General features: G+C 40.3%; 1 protein-coding gene across 2 annotated transcripts in view; it reads right to left on the bottom strand.

The window, feature by feature from the left end:
* Positions 1-18,167, bottom strand: part of LOC125014670 (F-box/WD repeat-containing protein 7-like) — a 41,977-nt gene that overhangs the window by 13,495 nt on the left and 10,315 nt on the right. The window contains exons 1-3 of one of the 2 annotated variants that reach the window (XM_047595935.1): positions 6,448-6,712; positions 1,454-1,536; positions 136-271 (exon numbers count right to left, since the gene is read on the bottom strand). In XM_047595935.1, coding sequence (XP_047451891.1) covers positions 136-271; positions 1,454-1,536; positions 6,448-6,486 — 258 coding nt within the window. In that variant the 5' untranslated portion in view covers positions 6,487-6,712. Of the gene's footprint in view, positions 1-135; positions 272-1,453; positions 1,537-6,447; positions 6,713-18,167 lie in introns of those variants that run through there. The other variant, XM_047595926.1, reaches the window with a different exon arrangement.

Below are 18,167 nucleotides of genomic sequence, written 5' to 3'. Positions count from 1 at the left end.
GTATGTCTTAAAATGGTAATTACACCTCCAACATTTAATGCTGGCACTCCAGCTAGCTGACATACATGCTAGCATGTTAGTTAGCATCTAGCTCACTGCCTACATTACCTCACTGTTAGCTATTAATTTATTCACCTGGAAGGTAAGAAGCCAGTCTTGAAGGCCGGAAGGAGGCGGGCCCGAGGTGACCCTCCGCCGCTGGGCTGAATGCCCATTGGCCAGCCGTAGGTCACCGAAGGTGGTGGGTGTGGCCTGAACCAGACTGGAGGGACTGCAAAGTAGCAGAAGTTAGCGTTAGCACTTGCTAACAGGAGACGAACCACCAGTTATAGTGAAAGCGACTATGAATGAAACCTGTTAGCACATGTATTTGAAACGTTTGGCCACTTTTCTTTCTTTTCTGTGTGTTGTTAGCTGTAATGCTAATGGTAAAACTTGACAACCAGTGCAAGTGGCTGACTGTGCTTTCACGTTAGTTCCCGGGAGACGACCTGTTTAGCTAGTTAGCCTACAGCTATTTACCCTGGTTAGCCTTCTGTTCATAGTTCAAATTCTCTTGAAGTCATGTCATAACTAAATGATGATGATTAACGTGCTGTCTTTGGTTACCTGAGGCAACATTCATAAATAACATAGGCCCCATGGGCAAAAAAATAAATAAATAAAAGGATCTGAACACTAAGAAAAGTAAATGAAAATAAACTTTACATTAAAAATAAATTAAGATAATTAAAATCTGTAAAAATAATGAAAACAGCAGATAATAAAAAAAAAAAACGTGTTGAAACAGGAAAATAAAGAATAGGTTTTGAGATTTTAAATATGGTCATAAAATTTTTTAACAGAACTATTGACCAAATTAAAAAAAGTGGGTTAATAGGGCGTGAGTAAAAACAAAGGACTTTTTTTTTTTTTTTCTTTTAGCCATGACATTTGACAGCTATTACTGTCCCCAGCGTCTTTTGAGTCCAGTTTTCTAGCCGACTGACTTTCAGTGGAAAGCATCTCTAAAACCTGTCCTAGGACATCGTGGACCTTATATATATTTTATCAGTTTTAGCTCACTGAAAGCACCAGCAACAGACAGAGTCAAGGTACAAAATATGCGAAAAGCAATGCAGACTGTTCCAAAAATGCTTTGCAGCTGCTACATCTTGTTTGTGGCGTCCAGGAGACAGAGAGGGGACAAGTCAGGAGGACAAGTTGTCTCTCCTCCGTCTCTTTACAGATATTCCTTTGCTTCTGAGCAATATTGTGGCCGATGTAGCAACGATTGACTGTTGTCTGTGCAACTGATGCGCTGAGGCAGGACCAAACCATGCCATGTAAAGTCACGGGGGTGGTTGGTCTGTATTGTTTAACCTTTGATTAGCGGATATTTAACTTCTAGTGCCATAATAATAAAGTGTAAACAAAGAGACGACTTATTTTACCCCTCTAAGGCGCCACTGACCTGAGGTGACCGCTGCCCTTGCAGTGCTTCTTCCCTGAAGGAAAGGGACGGCCGTCGGGACCGTGATCCAGCTTCCTCTTCATCTGGTGGAAGAAAGACAAGAAGAGAGAGGGTGAAACTCTTACTTTCTTTACATATTTTATTTAATCCAAGCGGGTGAATACGGTGTCCAGTAGCTTCATCACATAGAAACAGACATTAAAGATATTTCAAACGACCTCCTGAACCAGGACACGGTCTCTGGTAGTTGCTCATACATTTTTCTGTAAATTAAAATTTTTTTCCAGTTCAGTATCCGTCTCAAAGATACTTGATGATGTGGCCTCCACCTGAGCCATAGACAGGAAAGATCAGGATGCCCTGAAACGTCCAGAAAAACTCTGACATCATAGCTTTAATAAACACAACTGAACCAAGAAGCTGTCAAGCGACACATTGGTCCAACTTGGTCCCATCAGTCTTGACGCCGACTCAAATATTATTCATAGTCCTCTCACAACAGACTTGGTTCTGGACTGAACTCAGACAGCAGGAGTTTCAGGACCATTTATCCTTAAGTTCACGGCTTCGTAGCAGGAATCATTGTAGAAGTTTGGATTTAAAATCTGGAAGATCACGTTTCACAAAAGCCAATAAAAGAAATAAAGTTGCTATCGTAGCTAGGTAGCTAGCTAGCTAGCTAGTGATTGAGTCTCTGCAAACATTTTCTCATCTACATTGTGTTGTTTTTCCCCATTGCTCCAGAAAGTATCTCCCTCAACTCCAGAGATAACGTGAGATATCTTAAATTAATAAATACTAGCTAGCAAATACGAATAAGATTAATTCGCTTTAATTTAATCTTACATACATTTGTCCATAGGAAGCCACGTCACAGCAGCTTAATGTTTAATATTCACGTACATGAACCGCTCAGGCTGCTGCTATTTGTCGCTAAATTCAATTTATTCCGATTTATTCATTTATATAGCGTCAATAATAATGGAAATTGTCTCAAGACGCTTCACAAAATCCGGTCTGAAACTCATCCAGTGTCATCTAATATGATTTAATATGTGAAACGCACGATTTTCTTCCATGTGCCATATACTGTATGAACAGATTTTAATAGCCGGGACAGCATCATAATTAGGAGCTTTTATTAAGACAGTAGAATCCGCCCTGCAGCACTAAAAAGACGCCAGGGTCTCATTAAACTCTGTGGGAAACATTGAGTGAATGCATCCTCATCTAAATCCAATTTAGACTGGAGATGGTAATTCTACCAGACCATCATTTTGCAGGATGGATTTTTTTTTTTGTGGTGCTGTTCCCCTGTATTGAACTCTAAAATGTGTCTGTTGTTTTGTCTACAATGTCAAAATATTAGGGACAAGTGTCTCAGACCACAGTTTACACAATGAAAACACGGTTGAATCAACATCTCTCTGGGTTATTTCAAACTAATGCTGGATTTCAGAACTTTCAAGAAGACTGAAGGAGCTTTTATAGCGCTACAGGACGTAGACTGTGTTACCCACGTACATAACCTACGCAGGTATGAGTCATTTCTACGCGCACCTCATCAGTCTGGCTGTAAGAACTCCACCCAAACACTAGTCGGCGCTGTGTCTTTTTTGCCATTCAAGTTCATTTTTCTTTCTACTTCCTGCTTCACTTTCAACAATTTTAAAATTTTTGCCAAAATTTCACAGATCGCTGACTCGTAAGTTAAACTTTCCCATTATTCACTGAACCAAAACAATCAATTCAACAATTTGATGAATCTGATTTACTTTTTTATGCATTTTTATCTTTATTTGGGATCAGCAGGACCTAAGAACGACAAAAGCTAAGCATCGTCTTTGAACAGGAAGTAGCTCAATATTCATTCAATATTATAACAAAGTCAAACCAATATGTAACAACATATAAAACTGTTCATTTTCATGGTTGTACAAAAGCAGAATTGCAAATACTCCAATTATCAGGTACTAATTAGCAAAGTTATAGCTTGTTACTATTTGCGTAGAACTTCTGTGTCGTATTAAACCAGAAAACTAAACTACAACTGTACAATCTGATGAGGTTTGGCACATTGTCCACTTTTCTTACACGATCGGCTGTAGAATGAATCCACGGTCACGTTTATACACCAACTAGTATCTAGTTAAGAGGTTAATAAAAGTTTAAATGAAGCAGAAATAAGAAGCTGCCACAAACCTAAAACTTCATGTACCCATATGAGGACGTCAGGTCTCAGGAGGTTACGATTCATTGTAACACAACAGTTTTCATGAATGTTTTTTTTTTCATTTTTTTAAAGCAAAAACGTGTGAGAATTTGCTCTTTAGGGTGATAGTAAATGTTGGTTGAACGAAACAAGACATTTTTGGAGCAGGACGGTTATTTTACAACAGTTTTCACTGGCGTACCTAATAAAGTGGCCCCCGTGAGTGTGTATATATATATATATATATATATATATATGGAGACGGTTTCTATCAGGACACACGAGGCCTGGGGAGGAAATGCAAGAAGAATTCCTGCACATGTTTGTGGGACGTCCCTGCGGTCGGAGGAAAAAAAAAAAAAAAAAGGAAGCCAAACAACTGCTGCAGAGCCCGAACAGAAGAAAAGATGCAGATAAACTGCAGCTCTGTTGAAACAGAGAGAGAGAAGAAAAAAAAAAAACAGCAAAGCCGAGGTCTGAATCAGCCTCCCGTCTCTTCCAATGAATGAACGCAGGAATGCAGAAAATCGAAGGAATGTCGCCGGTGCAGCACTAAGTCTAAAATAGCGCTAACAGGCTGCGAGACAAGCATGTGTCCTTATTCCCCCCTCGGCATCTTCTTCCTCTGCTTTCAAAATAAAACACACAGTCAAAGCTTTTTTTTTTTCTTTTCTCCTCTTCCCAACATATGGCCACCCTAAACTCCTAATCTGCTTTTCATTTCTGGAACTTAAAAGTCACCGGCTTTTTGAAAACAGCTGTCGCGTCTGTGTGGCTCTGATTTTAAGCCGCGGGCTGGAAAAATTTCACTCGGTTGGGGTTTTGATGGGCTAAGAGAGTGATTACTGTAAAAAATAAATAACAGAACAATTCAACTGTGTTTGCTTTTCTTTTTTTCTTTTTTTTTTTGGCTGGGAACTTATTGCACTGTAAAAATGCAAAGAAAATGATTTTTTATCCAAGTCAATCCCGTTATTTTGGTCAAATATAGTGAAATATCCATGAAAAATAGTGTAAATCTAATAAACAGTGGTTGTTTATCTATGCAACTTCATCACCACATCATATTTTTTTATCTGCGTACACTGTAAAAATGCAACTAAAGCAACCTTAAAGCTTTATATTTTTAAATTGGGTCAAATGTGGTTGAAAATCTTATTTTTAGTGTCCAATGCTTGTTGATACACACTAAAAAGTCACAAAAACTTATAAAAATCCAGCTCATCTGTATGAAAATATAAATATTCCAACACGTAGTGTATATATGTATGTATATAGTGCCAAAATAAACTAATTTATAGCAGCTACATGTTGGAATATTTATATTTTCATACGGATGAGCCTGACTTTTATCAATTTTTGTGACTTTTCTGTGTGTATGGATGAGCATTAGACACTAATAATTATTTAGTTTAAACAGATTTTCAACCACATTTGACCCAATATCAAACCATATTGCTTAGACGGCTTTAAGGTTACTTTAGTTGCATTTTCACAGTGTAGGCAGCTAAAAACTATGATGCGGTGATAAAGTTGCACAGATAAACAACCACTGTTTATTAGATTTAAATTCATTTTCATGGATATTTCCCCATATTTGACCAAAATAACAGGTTTGTCTCAGCTAAAAATTCAAATTTTCTTAGCATTTTTACAGTGTAGGACGTTAATCTTTAACCATGTAGCAAAATAAACTAATTTATGCACAAAAACTGATATTGACTAAGGTTATAATCTCAAAGTTGAAGCGTTAAACATTGATAAAGTTTAGGACTGAATGTTAAGCGTCATTTTTTATCAATTTTCGTGACTTTTCTGTGCGTATTGATGAGCATTAGACACTAAAAATTATTCAATTAAAACAGATTTCGAACCACATTTGACCCAGTGTGAAATCACAGTTGCTTTATTTGCATTTTTACAATGTAGAAAGCTAAAAAATATCAGATTTTTTAAGATTTTAATCCTTAGCCTTGGTGCAGTGATGGATTTATATGGATCAACAAGCACTGACAAACAAATTTCTGCGATTATTTCACCCGTGATAAACCAGATTTGACCAAACACAGCTGACACTGAAAGAAGGTTTTACTGTTGGTAAAGACGGACGAAGGTGTGAACAGCTATGGATTTACTTCAGGGACTAGTGTCGATAATCTGCAGACATTTAGCGCCACCTTTCCATGCACTACAGGTAGTTTTTCACTTCCTCTTTCAGTTAATCTGTAGTGTCACAGAATGGGGAAGGAACATTCCTGAGGCTGCATTCTTGCAGGATCGGATGTTCAGATTTCGCCGGATCTTGGTTTTTGAGTTTTTATGCACCAAAGTTACAAAGCAGATGCAACATCTTGTCGCTTTATGCACCTTAATCGACACTAATGACACATTAATTGCAATTATACTTGAAATTATAGCAGCTACATGTTGGATTGTCTCTTTTAAGATGCACTAAAAGTCATATTATCAAAGATTTTAACTCTGAAGTTGAAGCTTTAGAGATAAACAATTATTAATATTGTACTATAATTAAAATGAATTAACTGAGGGAGGCTTAGTCCAGGCAGATTAATGATCAATAAACAATAATCAGAGAGAGATGTAGGATGTGAAATGAGTTCCGCAGTGGTACACGCACGCACGCACGCATAGAAAAAAAAAACACACGCAAAAAAAAAAAATCTGTCGGAGAGAAACGCCTCGTCATCCCGGTGCACGAGGCTCCGACAGCCTCCACGGAGCTGATCACACCAAACCGACCGATTAATCGGATAATACTCACTTTATAGAAGATGAGCTTCAGGGTGCCGTAGAAACCCATGGCTGCAGGAGGAGAGGACTAGTAATAATAATAATAATAATAATGGTGATGGTGATGATGACACAGCGGCGAATAAATTAATAAATAAATAAATGAACACGGAAGTAAAAACCGGAGATTAATCCGTAAAGATCCATGTGCCGATAATCGGTTATCGATCAGGGAGCTTGTGAAGCCGCTGCTGCTGCTGCTAGTCTGACTCTATGAGAGTCGACCTCCACCGGGAACACGCAGGGACTCTCTCCACGAGTGGGAGGAGGAGGAGGAGGAGGAGGAGGGGGAGGAGCCAGGGGGGAGCTCAACGCGCTACATACAAATACACAATAAATAAATAAATAAATAGAAAAGTCTCCATTTTTAATTTAACTAATAGGATCCTCCTATTGGATAATTAGTGCATGGGTGATTGTTTTATTATTTGCAGTTTTTTTAATAGAATAGAATAGAATAGAATAGAATAGAATGGGCTTTACAGTTATTATACAGTGTACAACAAGATATTGTTGATACATATATCTACACATACATGTATCTTTTTTTTAAAAAATGATTTTGTTTAGTTTGTTTTTCTTAAGAAATGTCTGGTTTCATGGGTTAATATGCTGTTTTGTAAGGAGACTGAATCAGAAACGACTAAAACTAACTGGGTTAATAACTTCATTAAAAACTGGAAGAACTGATCCTGACTGACTGTGATGATGATGATGATGATGATGATGATAATGATGATGGGCGATCACTTAAACGTTTGGTCAAATCAAATGGTAGAAAACCATCAGTAGAACTCGGGGCTGTGTAAAAAAACATTTCTCTCGATGGACTGGGACTGAACGTGGAGGTGAAGAGCTTCACTGTCATTACAGCAGAGCAACACTAGCTGTGTTTCCATTATCCAATAAATATCTCAAATATCTAAATCTAAAGCTTCAACACTTTTTTCTCTTGTGAGGTGCTTTTTTTTCAGACGTATCGATATAAAATGCATCACAAAAGTGCAGCGGAAAAACTTTTATTGCATTTCCTCATCACTGGAGATGATGCATGGGGTCATGTGACCAGTTCATCTTCCTGAAAATGATAAGAATGTAAGAGGATGTATGGGAATGGGTTTTTTTTTTTGTTTTTTGTTGCTTTTGAGCATTTGATGCTAGCTATCGATCTCCGCTTGCTATTATTATTTTCCTTTTCACCGTTTCTCCCGTGCACCAGCATGACAGCAATATTAGCAAAAAAAAGTCTGCGCTAAATTATTTCTAATAAGTCAAGTTTTATTGGGCTGATCAACAGTTTAAAAAGTGGTGCGTAGTTTGAAGTTAGACCGTTCCACAAAAGTTGAAACGCAGATTCAGTGACGCTGCGTCTTCCTGCTACGTCGTCTTAAATTGGTCATGTGATTTGGACGATCTGGCGCGTCCATCGACTCCAGAGGGTTAAAATATGAATGGACTAGGAAAAATTATATATATATACAGTGGGGGAAATAAGTATTTGATCCCCTGCTGAATTTGTAAGTTTGCCCACTTCCATAGAAATGATCAGACTCTGGTTTTTATGGTTGTTTACTGGTTATGGGTATAGACAGAATATCAATCGAAAATGCATAAAAAAACACACAATCTAAAAGTTATAAATTGTTATGTATTTTATTAAGGGAAATAAGTATTTGATCCCCAAGCACAACACAAGTCAGTACTTTGTAGAGAAACCTTTGTTGGCAAGCACAGCGATGAGACGTTTCTTGTAGTTGGTCACCAGGTTTGCACACAGCGCAGGAGGGATTTTGGCCCATTCATCTTTACAGACAGTCTCTAAATCCTTCAAGTTTCTTGGCTGCCTCTTGGAAACTCGGAGCTTCAGCTCCCTCCACAGGTTTTCGATCGGGTTAAGGTCTGGAGACTGACTAGGCCACTCCATGACCTTAATATGCTTCTTCTTGAGCCACTCCTTTGTTGTCCTGGCAGTATGTTTTGGGTCATTGTCATGTTGGAAAACCCACCCACGAGGCATCTTCAGTGTTCTTGCTGAGGAAAGAAGGTTTTTGTCCAAGATGTTACAGTACATGGCTGCATTCATTGGCCCCATAATGCGGTGAAGTTGCCCTGTACCCTTTGCTGAAAAACAGCCCCAAAACATGATGTTTCCACCTCCATGCTTAACCGTGGGTATGGTGTTCTTTGGGTCATACTCACGTTTTTTCATCCTCCAAACACGGCGGGTCGAGTTAATGCCAAATAGCTCAACTTTGGTTTCGTCAGACCACAGCACTTTCTCCCAAGCCTTCTCTGAGTCATTTAGATGTTCACTGGCAAACTTAAGGCGGGCCTGTACATGTGCCTTCTTGAGCAGGGGGACCTTGCGGGCACTGCAAGAGTTCAATCCATAACGGCGCAGTGTGTTGCCAACTGTTTTCTTGGTGACGGAGGTCCCAACTGCTTCCAGATCATTAACAAGCTCCTGCCGTGTTGTTTTAGGCTGCTCCCTCACCTTTCTCATCATCATCCTCACTCCATGAGGCGAGATTTTGCGGGGAGCTCCAGACCGAGGACAGTTGATGGTCCTTTTATGGGTCTTCCACTTGCGAATAATGGCACCAATAGTTGTCACCTTCTCACCAAGCCTTTTGCTGATGGTTTTGTAACCTATACCAGCCTTATGCAGGTCTACAATCTTGTCCCTGACATCTTTTGACAGCTCTTTGGTCTTGCCCATGGTGCTGTAGAAGTTGGAATGTAAGAAACTGATTCTTAGAGCAGGTGTGCTTTATATACATGACGAGTTAAGATCAGGAGTATTGGTAATTAGTTGACTGAGCACAGCTCCGTGCCACATGCGCACCAGCCAATCTGTAGGAGCCTGAATTCTAAGTGAATTGTTGGGGATCAAATACTTATTTCCCTTAATAAAATACATAACAATTTATAACTTTTAGATTGTGTGTTTTTTATGCATTTTCGACTGATATTCTGTCTATACCCATAACCAGTAAACAACCATAAAAACCAGAGTCTGATCATTTCTATGGAAGTGGGCAAACTTACAAATTCAGCAGGGGATCAAATACTTATTTCCCCCACTGTATATATAACATAGTAAATGGATATGAATCAGCAGCATTAAATGAAGCTGATATGACGTGGAACATCCACTCATCAGGGAGGACAACCTGGAAAAAAAGGTTTCAACCTGCTAGGGAGCAGCAAGAAGACTGGTCTCTGGAGACATGGAAGAAGGTCATGAGGTCTGATGAGTCCAGACCGACCCTGGTCCAGAGTGACGGGGCATCAGGGGAAGAAGAAGAAGACGACTTCCTGTGTTTGGTTTATTTTCCACCCTCAGAGTTTCCAGTTTTAAAACGAAGCCAGAATCTATGTTTTCTTCTACTCAATCAATTCCGTTCTGTCGGACCAACAACAAAAACAATACTTAAAAAATGTTTTATGTCTGTCAGATTTGACTCTGCATCTTGTCCTAACACATCGACTGTCAAAATAAACGTCCTTCAAAAGGACGAAAAACCAGACACAACCGCAAAGTGATTTTTCTACAAAGTAACACCCAGAGCAGGAGAACTCAGGCGGCCCAGTGGAGGGGAGGTGGTGTTGGGGGGTCGCAGCTTTCTCACAGCTGATTGACCTTAAGGTCGACACACTGAAACTCCCACAGGCCCATTAGGACACACACAAACACACACTACAGGCAGGAGGTGGATAATCTGCGGGGTCAAACCTTCACCCGCGGCCTGGAGAGACACAACATCCAACACCTCCAACATCTCTCACCTGTTCTTCTTCGTTCCTTTCTGACGTTACCTGGAGGCCTCAGCTTGTCTCTACTATGTCCACTTAGAGAAGCTTTATGTTTTATTTTTCTGTGTCATTGTCTTTGTATTTTGGTGCAAATAAACAAAATACAAATCTATGACGTGGACCTTGAAGATGACCCAGGTCCAATCAGAGTCCATATGTTTAGAAGATTCAATATAAAGAGACTCAGGTTCAGTTCCTGGTTTAGTTTCTATAAATCAGGGATTTGTCTCAGTCTGATCTTCACAACACATGTTTGTGGACAAAGGAGCTTTGTGAGGAGCTCAGAAAAAGAGTTGTTGTTGCTCATCAGGCTGGAAAAGGTTCCACAACCATCTCTAAAGAGTCTGGAAGCCACAAATAATCCACAGAGAGTCAGACAGATTGAAGACGACTGTTCCCCTCCACAGGAGTGGTCCACCAACAAACATCACTCCATCATAGTGGGAGAGGAACCAGAGGAACCCAGGGGAACTTCTAAGCAGCTAAAGGCCTCTCTCACATTGGCTGATGTTCATGTTGATGAATCCACTCAACAACCAAAGACATTGCTCTCTGTCCACAAAGAACATTTGGGACAATGTTTAGTGGACAGATGAGACCAGAGTAGAATAGTTTGGTTTAAATGTTTGGAGATGAACCAACACTGCATTCCAGCATCAGAACCTCATCCCTCCATGAAACATGGGGGCGCTAATGTCCTGGTTTGGGCCTGTTCTGCTGCATCTGCTCATCATTGATGGACCAATGAACTGTGAATTCTACCAGTGAACTCTGAAAGAAAATGTCAGGACATGAGTCCATGAGCTGAATGTGAAGAGAAACTGGAGGAAGGAAGGAAGGAAGGAAGGAAGGAAGGAAGGAAGGAAGGAAGGAAGGAAGGAATATATCCAGAATAAATGGAAGGAAAGATGGAAAGAACGATGGAAGGTAAGAAGGAAGGAAGGACTAAAGGCAGAACATACTTACATACTTTAATCAAGGCCCTTTAATGAAGTATTTGATGAAGGACTTAATTAACAGGGCAAAAAAAAAACGCAGTAAAATAAAAACACATTTACCTCCAGTGGGACTAAACTGAAGTATCAGTGTCTCCTCAGAAATGCCTCAACTCAAAAACCTGATTGAAGATAAGGACTAAACACTCTCCCTGACCGGCTGTCAATCATCTGACCTGTTGTGACCCCGCCCCCTGGCTAAACCCCTCCCCTTTAAACACCTTAATCACCAAGAAGCAGCCGACCTTTAACCTCTGCTCTCGTTAATCTGTCAATCATATCAGCTCCTGGTCAGTGGCATTCATTCATTCATTCATTCATTCATTCACTCACTCACTCTACTGTTCCTCCTCCTCTTCTTTTAACTGTCTCTTTTTCACAACACTTCTTTCCTTTCATCTTCCGTTGCGTCTGGTCCTAATTCCTTCCTTCATTCCTTCTCCGTTCCCACACTGTTTGTAAAATCTGAATTCAATTCGTCTCCTGCTTTCTGTTTTCAATTTACATCTTTCTTTTTTTTTGGTTTTACATCCTTTCATCTGCTTTTCCCTTTCACCCTCTTCACTTCACAGATGTTTTTTTTTTCACATATAAATACCAAGTCGCACGTGCAAAACAGAAAGTAAATCCAGGTTTTTGCCGACTCAATGGTTTGTCTTTAACTGTGAGGAAATCTCACAAATCTCCAAAAAAAAATAAAAAATAAAAAAATCTAAAGTACATCGTCTGTGGCTTTTAAAGCTCCGCCGCTCTGGTTCCTCAGATGTTTATGAATCTTTAAAAGACGCCAAAAATAAATATCTTCAAGCCCCAACAAGAACAAGAAGTCCTGCATCGAGGCCTTGATCTCAGCGTCGTGGAGACTGAACCATTGTTACGGGAATCTCTTCTTCATGCGTCTTCCCGGTGTTAATCCTTCCCTTCCTCTCTGGCATCCAGACCCACAGAGTCTCAGAGTCTCCTCTCCCTCTGATGTCCTTGTAAAACCTGAAACTCCCATTCATGTGTGTGTGTGTGTGTGTGTTCTGCATTAAAACAGACTCTTTCCTTCACATTGAGTGAGTGGAAATGACCAGGACAGGTCTCCAGTCTATCGCTGGTCTAACACAGAGACAAACAACTACTCACACTCACACCTGGGGTCAATATAGATTCACCAATCAGCCTAACGAACATGTCTTTGGAGGTGGGAGGAAACCGGAGAACCCGGAGAAAACCCACGCAGACACGGGAAGAACATGCAAACTCCACCCAGAAAGACCTGAGCTGCACAAAACCTAAATATGCACAATAAAAAAACGGTAATGGAAGCACCTACATTTAAAAAAAAACTCCCACATACCTAAAGCTAGAACACTTTAACACTCTCACAAGGTGTTTTTTCAGACGTATCGATAAAAAAAAAAAATAAAATGCAACGCAAAAGTGCAATGGAACGCATATGACGCAGGGGGTCATGTGACCACTTCATTTTAAGTCCATCCACCTCAAAGTGAGGAAAACACACAAAACAGCTTTCAATGGAAACACGTACTTTGTCGATATTTCAGAAATATCACCTTTATTTTGAGAAAAACTCTTACGGAAAAACTCAAAAACACGAACTTGAAGTGTTGTCGCCAAAAAAAAGGAGACAATCATCAACAACTTCACATCAGATAAGATGAATACGTTAAGTTGATTGTTATTTGGAGGATTCTTGTTACATGCTAATGCTAACAGCTAGCTAACGCAGCATTAGTTGAAGAAGTTTCTTTTACTACACTGTAACCAGTGTTTACCAGTGTTGCATGTTTGAGATGTTTTGCCTCCAGATAAGCCCCGCCCCTCAAAAACTATCACACTGTTGACAAGCTGTGCAGGAGTCCAGGACGTGAAAACACTTCTGGATGCAACGAGACGTCCCTTCAACCAGTCAGAGTCATTAAGTCGTAAGAGGATTCACGTAACCTGACGCATCACAGCGATGCAGATGACAAGAGCTGTGATTGGTCCGCTCAGTGGAAAAAGTGTTTGTTTTGGATCAATAAAGGTGGAAGACATCAAGGAAAGGTTAACTGGTTCGTGTTTGATGGAATTTCTGCTACAGTTTCCGTCGCCATTGTTGAAAATGAAGCAGGAAGTAACAAAGAATAGTGTTTGGGTGGAGTTGTTACAGAGCGAGTATAAAAGTCTTGCACCAGGCCTTAAATGAGCCTTTACTTTCCTGTCCATCACCACAATAAACCGGAACAAACAGGAACAAAAAAAAATAAAAAATGAGTGGACGAGTAAAGTTGAGGCACAAATCGAGTCTCAAGTGGCCATTTGGGGAACTGCGTTTATTTTTTTTGTTGTTGTTGTTTCATTTTAATCCCTGGAGGTTTGCTACTTTCTACAGATTTATTTTTATTTATTTACTTTTGTCAACATCTCTCTCATGGTCCAATCACTGCAGAATAGCTTGGCAACACATAGAAAACCCTACGTGTTACAAATGCGAACAAGAAAAACTAGAAATTCTGCAGAAATGTCTGCCCTGTTCTGTCCCAGGGCAGAGAAAACCCACTTCAAAGACACACACATATACACACTTCAAAGACAGGGCTGTGTGTGCTGGTTGGATAATCCTACAAGTGTGAGAAGAGTCAATAAAGAGAGGGAGGATCAGAGGATTGATTTTCATCAGGCGATGTTTCGTCTCCCCGCTGATTAGAGCACAGTAGAACACAGTAGAACACAGTAGAGCACAGTAGAGCACAGTAGAAGCTGACTCTCAATCTCGGCTGCTTCGTTTTCTTTATCCACCATCAATAATTCAACAGGAGGCGCTTCAGAAACCAGAGGTCAGCAGCCTCAAAGCCCGCACAAATATGCCACTGATAAGGTCTCTCTCTTTTTGGTTCAGAGCAAATAACGTTCGAATGACCAAAGAAACGCAGCACGAAGAAAACTCAAACATCCCCACAGAACAGAACAGCGCCTAATCTTAGCTTCAGAATCAGCATCAGACAGGTGGTTAAAAGGTGGTGCATTCTACATATAACGTCATATAATATATTCTCTACATAATCTTGTGGTGTGTGCACGTCTGAGATGGGCGAGAACAAATCTGTGTGAAGACGTCAATGTCAGGATTCAAGTGTTCCAGGCCAAGCTTCTACCTTCTTCTACATTTACATATAACGGTCGTCAGAATGGGGGTTTGTTTGCAACTGGAGGAAAATTTTGGAGGATGTACTGTGTGGTTCTGTCAAACTGGCTTGAATCAACAGCAGTGAATGGTCCAAAATGCCTCGTTGGACCTTCTACAAACCATTTGCTCGGACGTCTTCTCTATGTTCTGAGCCGCAGTGATTTCAGTCCTAGTATTAACTCCTCGATGTACCGACCGACATCAAACCGATCCAGGCATTTTTAAAATGAATGATCTCTTGTAGGTATTTATTTTAGGTCTGCTATGAACCAAAACCACGTACATGAAGGGTTAAAAGTTCTTCTTTATCTGTTTTAATGACTTTTGGCAAAGGTCAAAGCTTCCGAAGAAGAAGAAGAAGAATCATGTCTGCTAGAAACTAGCGTGATGAGGAGATCATCAATCAGTTCTCCCAACTAGATTCAACAACTCCACTAAAAATCACTAAACAGAATCCATGGAGTCCTCTCAGGTCAAAGGCTGCAACAAAACAACAAACACTGAACATTTAAAAGAAGCGAAAAGATTCCTGGAGACTAATCTTCCAGAGAGGGTTAGTGCAGTTCATGGCAGCGTTGGAGGACCAGGACATTTCTGGAGTGGAGAACACAAGGTACGAGCTCCCCTCTCCACATTACATTAACTCTAACTGAAAGATTTATGGGACTGAATCCAGTCGACTCTAGAAGAAGACAAGGAAGGACTTTAGGAAGCTACAGGGGACCAACTTTAGGACGTTTTACGTAAGATCAGGTGGCAAAAAGTTCTTGATCTGGACGTCCACCAGCTAGGACCTGTGGCAGGACTATAAACCAAAGCTCAGTGTTCAACTCCTCAACCTGCAGGAAGCTAGTACTTGTGTTATGAGTGTTACATTTGAGTGTTTTCACTGGCGTACCTTGTATTTCAAACATTAGCCGTGAGCGTGAGCGCCCGTCTCTTCAGGCTTCACCAGAACTTTCTCTAACTAAAGCATCCGAATGGAAGGAAGCCGCCACGGAAACATGACAGAAATGCTGGTGGCTCTGAATTAAATCTGTGAATGTAAATCTGCACGACAAAGCAGATCCCTAAAAAAAAAAAATAGGTCTAAGGTGGAAGGATGCCCACACAGCAGGGGCGAAGGCGAAGCAGAAAGCGTGATTATAGAGCGAGGAAGCAGTCGGGATCAGGAGCGTTTCCAGTGGGACAAATTACAGAGGGTGCAATGCAGCAAACAACAACCGGTTTGTCAGGAAAACAAACAATCCGGCTGCAGTGTGTGTGTGTGTGTGTGTGTGTTCATTAATAATGAATGGGTGCGGTGTTGCAGGGATGTAAGGGACTTAGCCCTCATGTATATTTTAATGGGTAGCCGAGTGTGTCTGAGCTCGAATCGTTCTCGGGGGACAAATTGTGATCGAGCAGCGTTTAGTTTATCAGGAGAGGAGGACGGGAGGAAGAGAAAAGGCCACAAAGGAAGGAAAACGGATGGAGGAAATGAGAAGTCGTTTTTACCAGTAAACATCTCAGTCTAATGATATTTTGTGCAGTTCCGCCCATGTGATTTTGTGGAAACTCAAGGATGAAACCAAAGAAAAAGCATCTTTAACATTTTTCAGGGGTGGTTAAAATATCCACATTCTGTACTTAAGTAAAAGTAAAAGTAAGAAAAAAGCACAGGCTCTGAAATGTACTTAAATAAAAAGTAAAAATGTTTTTTGGGGTTTTTTTTTCCAATAATGAAACAACACACCCATTGATAATTTTGCAAAATGATAAAAGTTCTGACAGAATAATCTAGACTGGACTGAGCTTCTCTTTTCTTGAAGGTTAAGACACAATGAATCGTTTTGGAGCCAAAAACACGGACCAGTTCTCTTAAATAAGTCCATGGACGGGGAACGTGTTGGTTTTCTAAATCACGCTGCTGCTAGTTCTCTCTCCAACTCCGCTGTATCTCCCAGTAGAAAATGTAGATATTTGCGTACGAATGTAGGGAGTAAAAGTAAAAAAGTGGCCAGAAAAAGAAATACTCAAGTACAGATAGCTGAAAAATCTACTTCAGTACGAGGACAAAGTATTTGTACTTTGTGTCTTCTTCATAGTGTAATTCCCCTGGCAGCCACTAGATGGAAACCTCTGGCTTCACCAATTCAAAAAATAAAAAATCTCCCGGCTCCTGAACTTGTCTTGGCTCCGGTTTGACGAACAGATAAAGTAAATTAACACTAACTTGAGTTTCATAGTTTGCACCAACACGCGAAACGTCTTCAGGTTCATATTTACATCAAGTTTAGTCCTCGTTTTCTAATCGAGCGAAGAAAAACCAAACATGAAACGCATAATTAATGACAGACATAATATGGTAGAAAATGAGGCGAATGGGGACGGGAACTTAGGAGGAAGACAAACAGGTGGTGAAGACGTAGCGGGGGAAGGACAGGGAGGTTTTTTACCGGGATTCTTCAGGTGTCGCCTTACATATCGTAAAACACTGAGCGAGAGGAAAACACTGCTCCACCAATGGAAACGCAGCTCTGGCTGGTCGCCGCGGTGACAGTGATAACAAGGACACATTCAAATCAAATGCCTCAGTGTCCAATTATTGTAAATTTATAATTTAACTAATATATTTTTGTATATTTCTTATACATTGATTGATTTTCCGGATTTTACAATGTTCTGCTGGGAAACTTTTGGACCTGGTCATTCATTCATTCAGTCATTCATTTGTTTGGACGTTACTTAGACATGTAGCACCCACCTAGACCAGACCAGACACCCCCACCCCATAGAAATGACACTGTTTGATGGCAGCAGCCTGACACAGACACAAAAACACTTCAGGAACAACTCAAAAACAACATGAAGAACAGCACAAGGTGTTGACCTGGCCTCCAAATTCACTAGATCCTAAACTGATCAGGTATCTGTAGGACGCACTGGGACATATCGTGGGACGAATGCAAGATATTCAGGGAAGGTGACAAAATGACTTTGACAGAAACTCAAAAACCAGGACTTAAACAGCTACTGGGATTGAAGCTTAATCCAAATCCACAAATCCAAAAGAAAACTGCTGAAGACTAAAAAAAAAAAAAAGGACCATCAATCCAAAGAGGGAACAGCATAAAGGAAATATAAGAGACAACTCGACAGAGGACAAAGCAAATTTATACACAGCTGGGCCGAAGGGTGTGGAGGTGAAACACAGGTGCAACTAACGAAGGAGAAACCAAACAAGTGATCGATGTGATGTAAAGAAAGGCAAGAAACACCAAGGAAAAACTTTACACAATAAAAACCAAAACAGAGTCAAAGGAAACATTCAAAACTCAAAACCAAGACATGCATTGGAACAAGCCACTGAGGCCTCGCGCTCAACCCATAGGACCCAAAGGCCCCCACTAACACAGTCACTTGGATATACTTTATATTGTTCTATTATTTGTTACCTGAATAAAGTTTTCTGAATCTGAATCTGACCCTCGGGAGGCTCATGTCCACTCTCTGATGAGTCAGCACAATATTAGGAGGGTGGTCATAATGTTATGCCTGATCGGTGTAGGCTGATAGTAACAACCAACACAACAAATTCCAAATTTGCGTGAACATGAATAAAATAAAAGTCTATTCTGATTCTGATTCTGATTCTGAAGCAAACTTAGGCTTTTTTAGGATTTTTAAAGCGTCTCCAGACAAACTGTATCGTTATTGACGCTA

The sequence above is a fragment of the Mugil cephalus genome, chromosome 1 (assembly GCF_022458985.1).
Source record: "Mugil cephalus isolate CIBA_MC_2020 chromosome 1, CIBA_Mcephalus_1.1, whole genome shotgun sequence".
In the NCBI taxonomy this organism is placed as follows: domain Eukaryota; kingdom Metazoa; phylum Chordata; class Actinopteri; order Mugiliformes; family Mugilidae; genus Mugil; species Mugil cephalus.
This window is presented reverse-complemented; position numbering and strand designations above follow the sequence as displayed.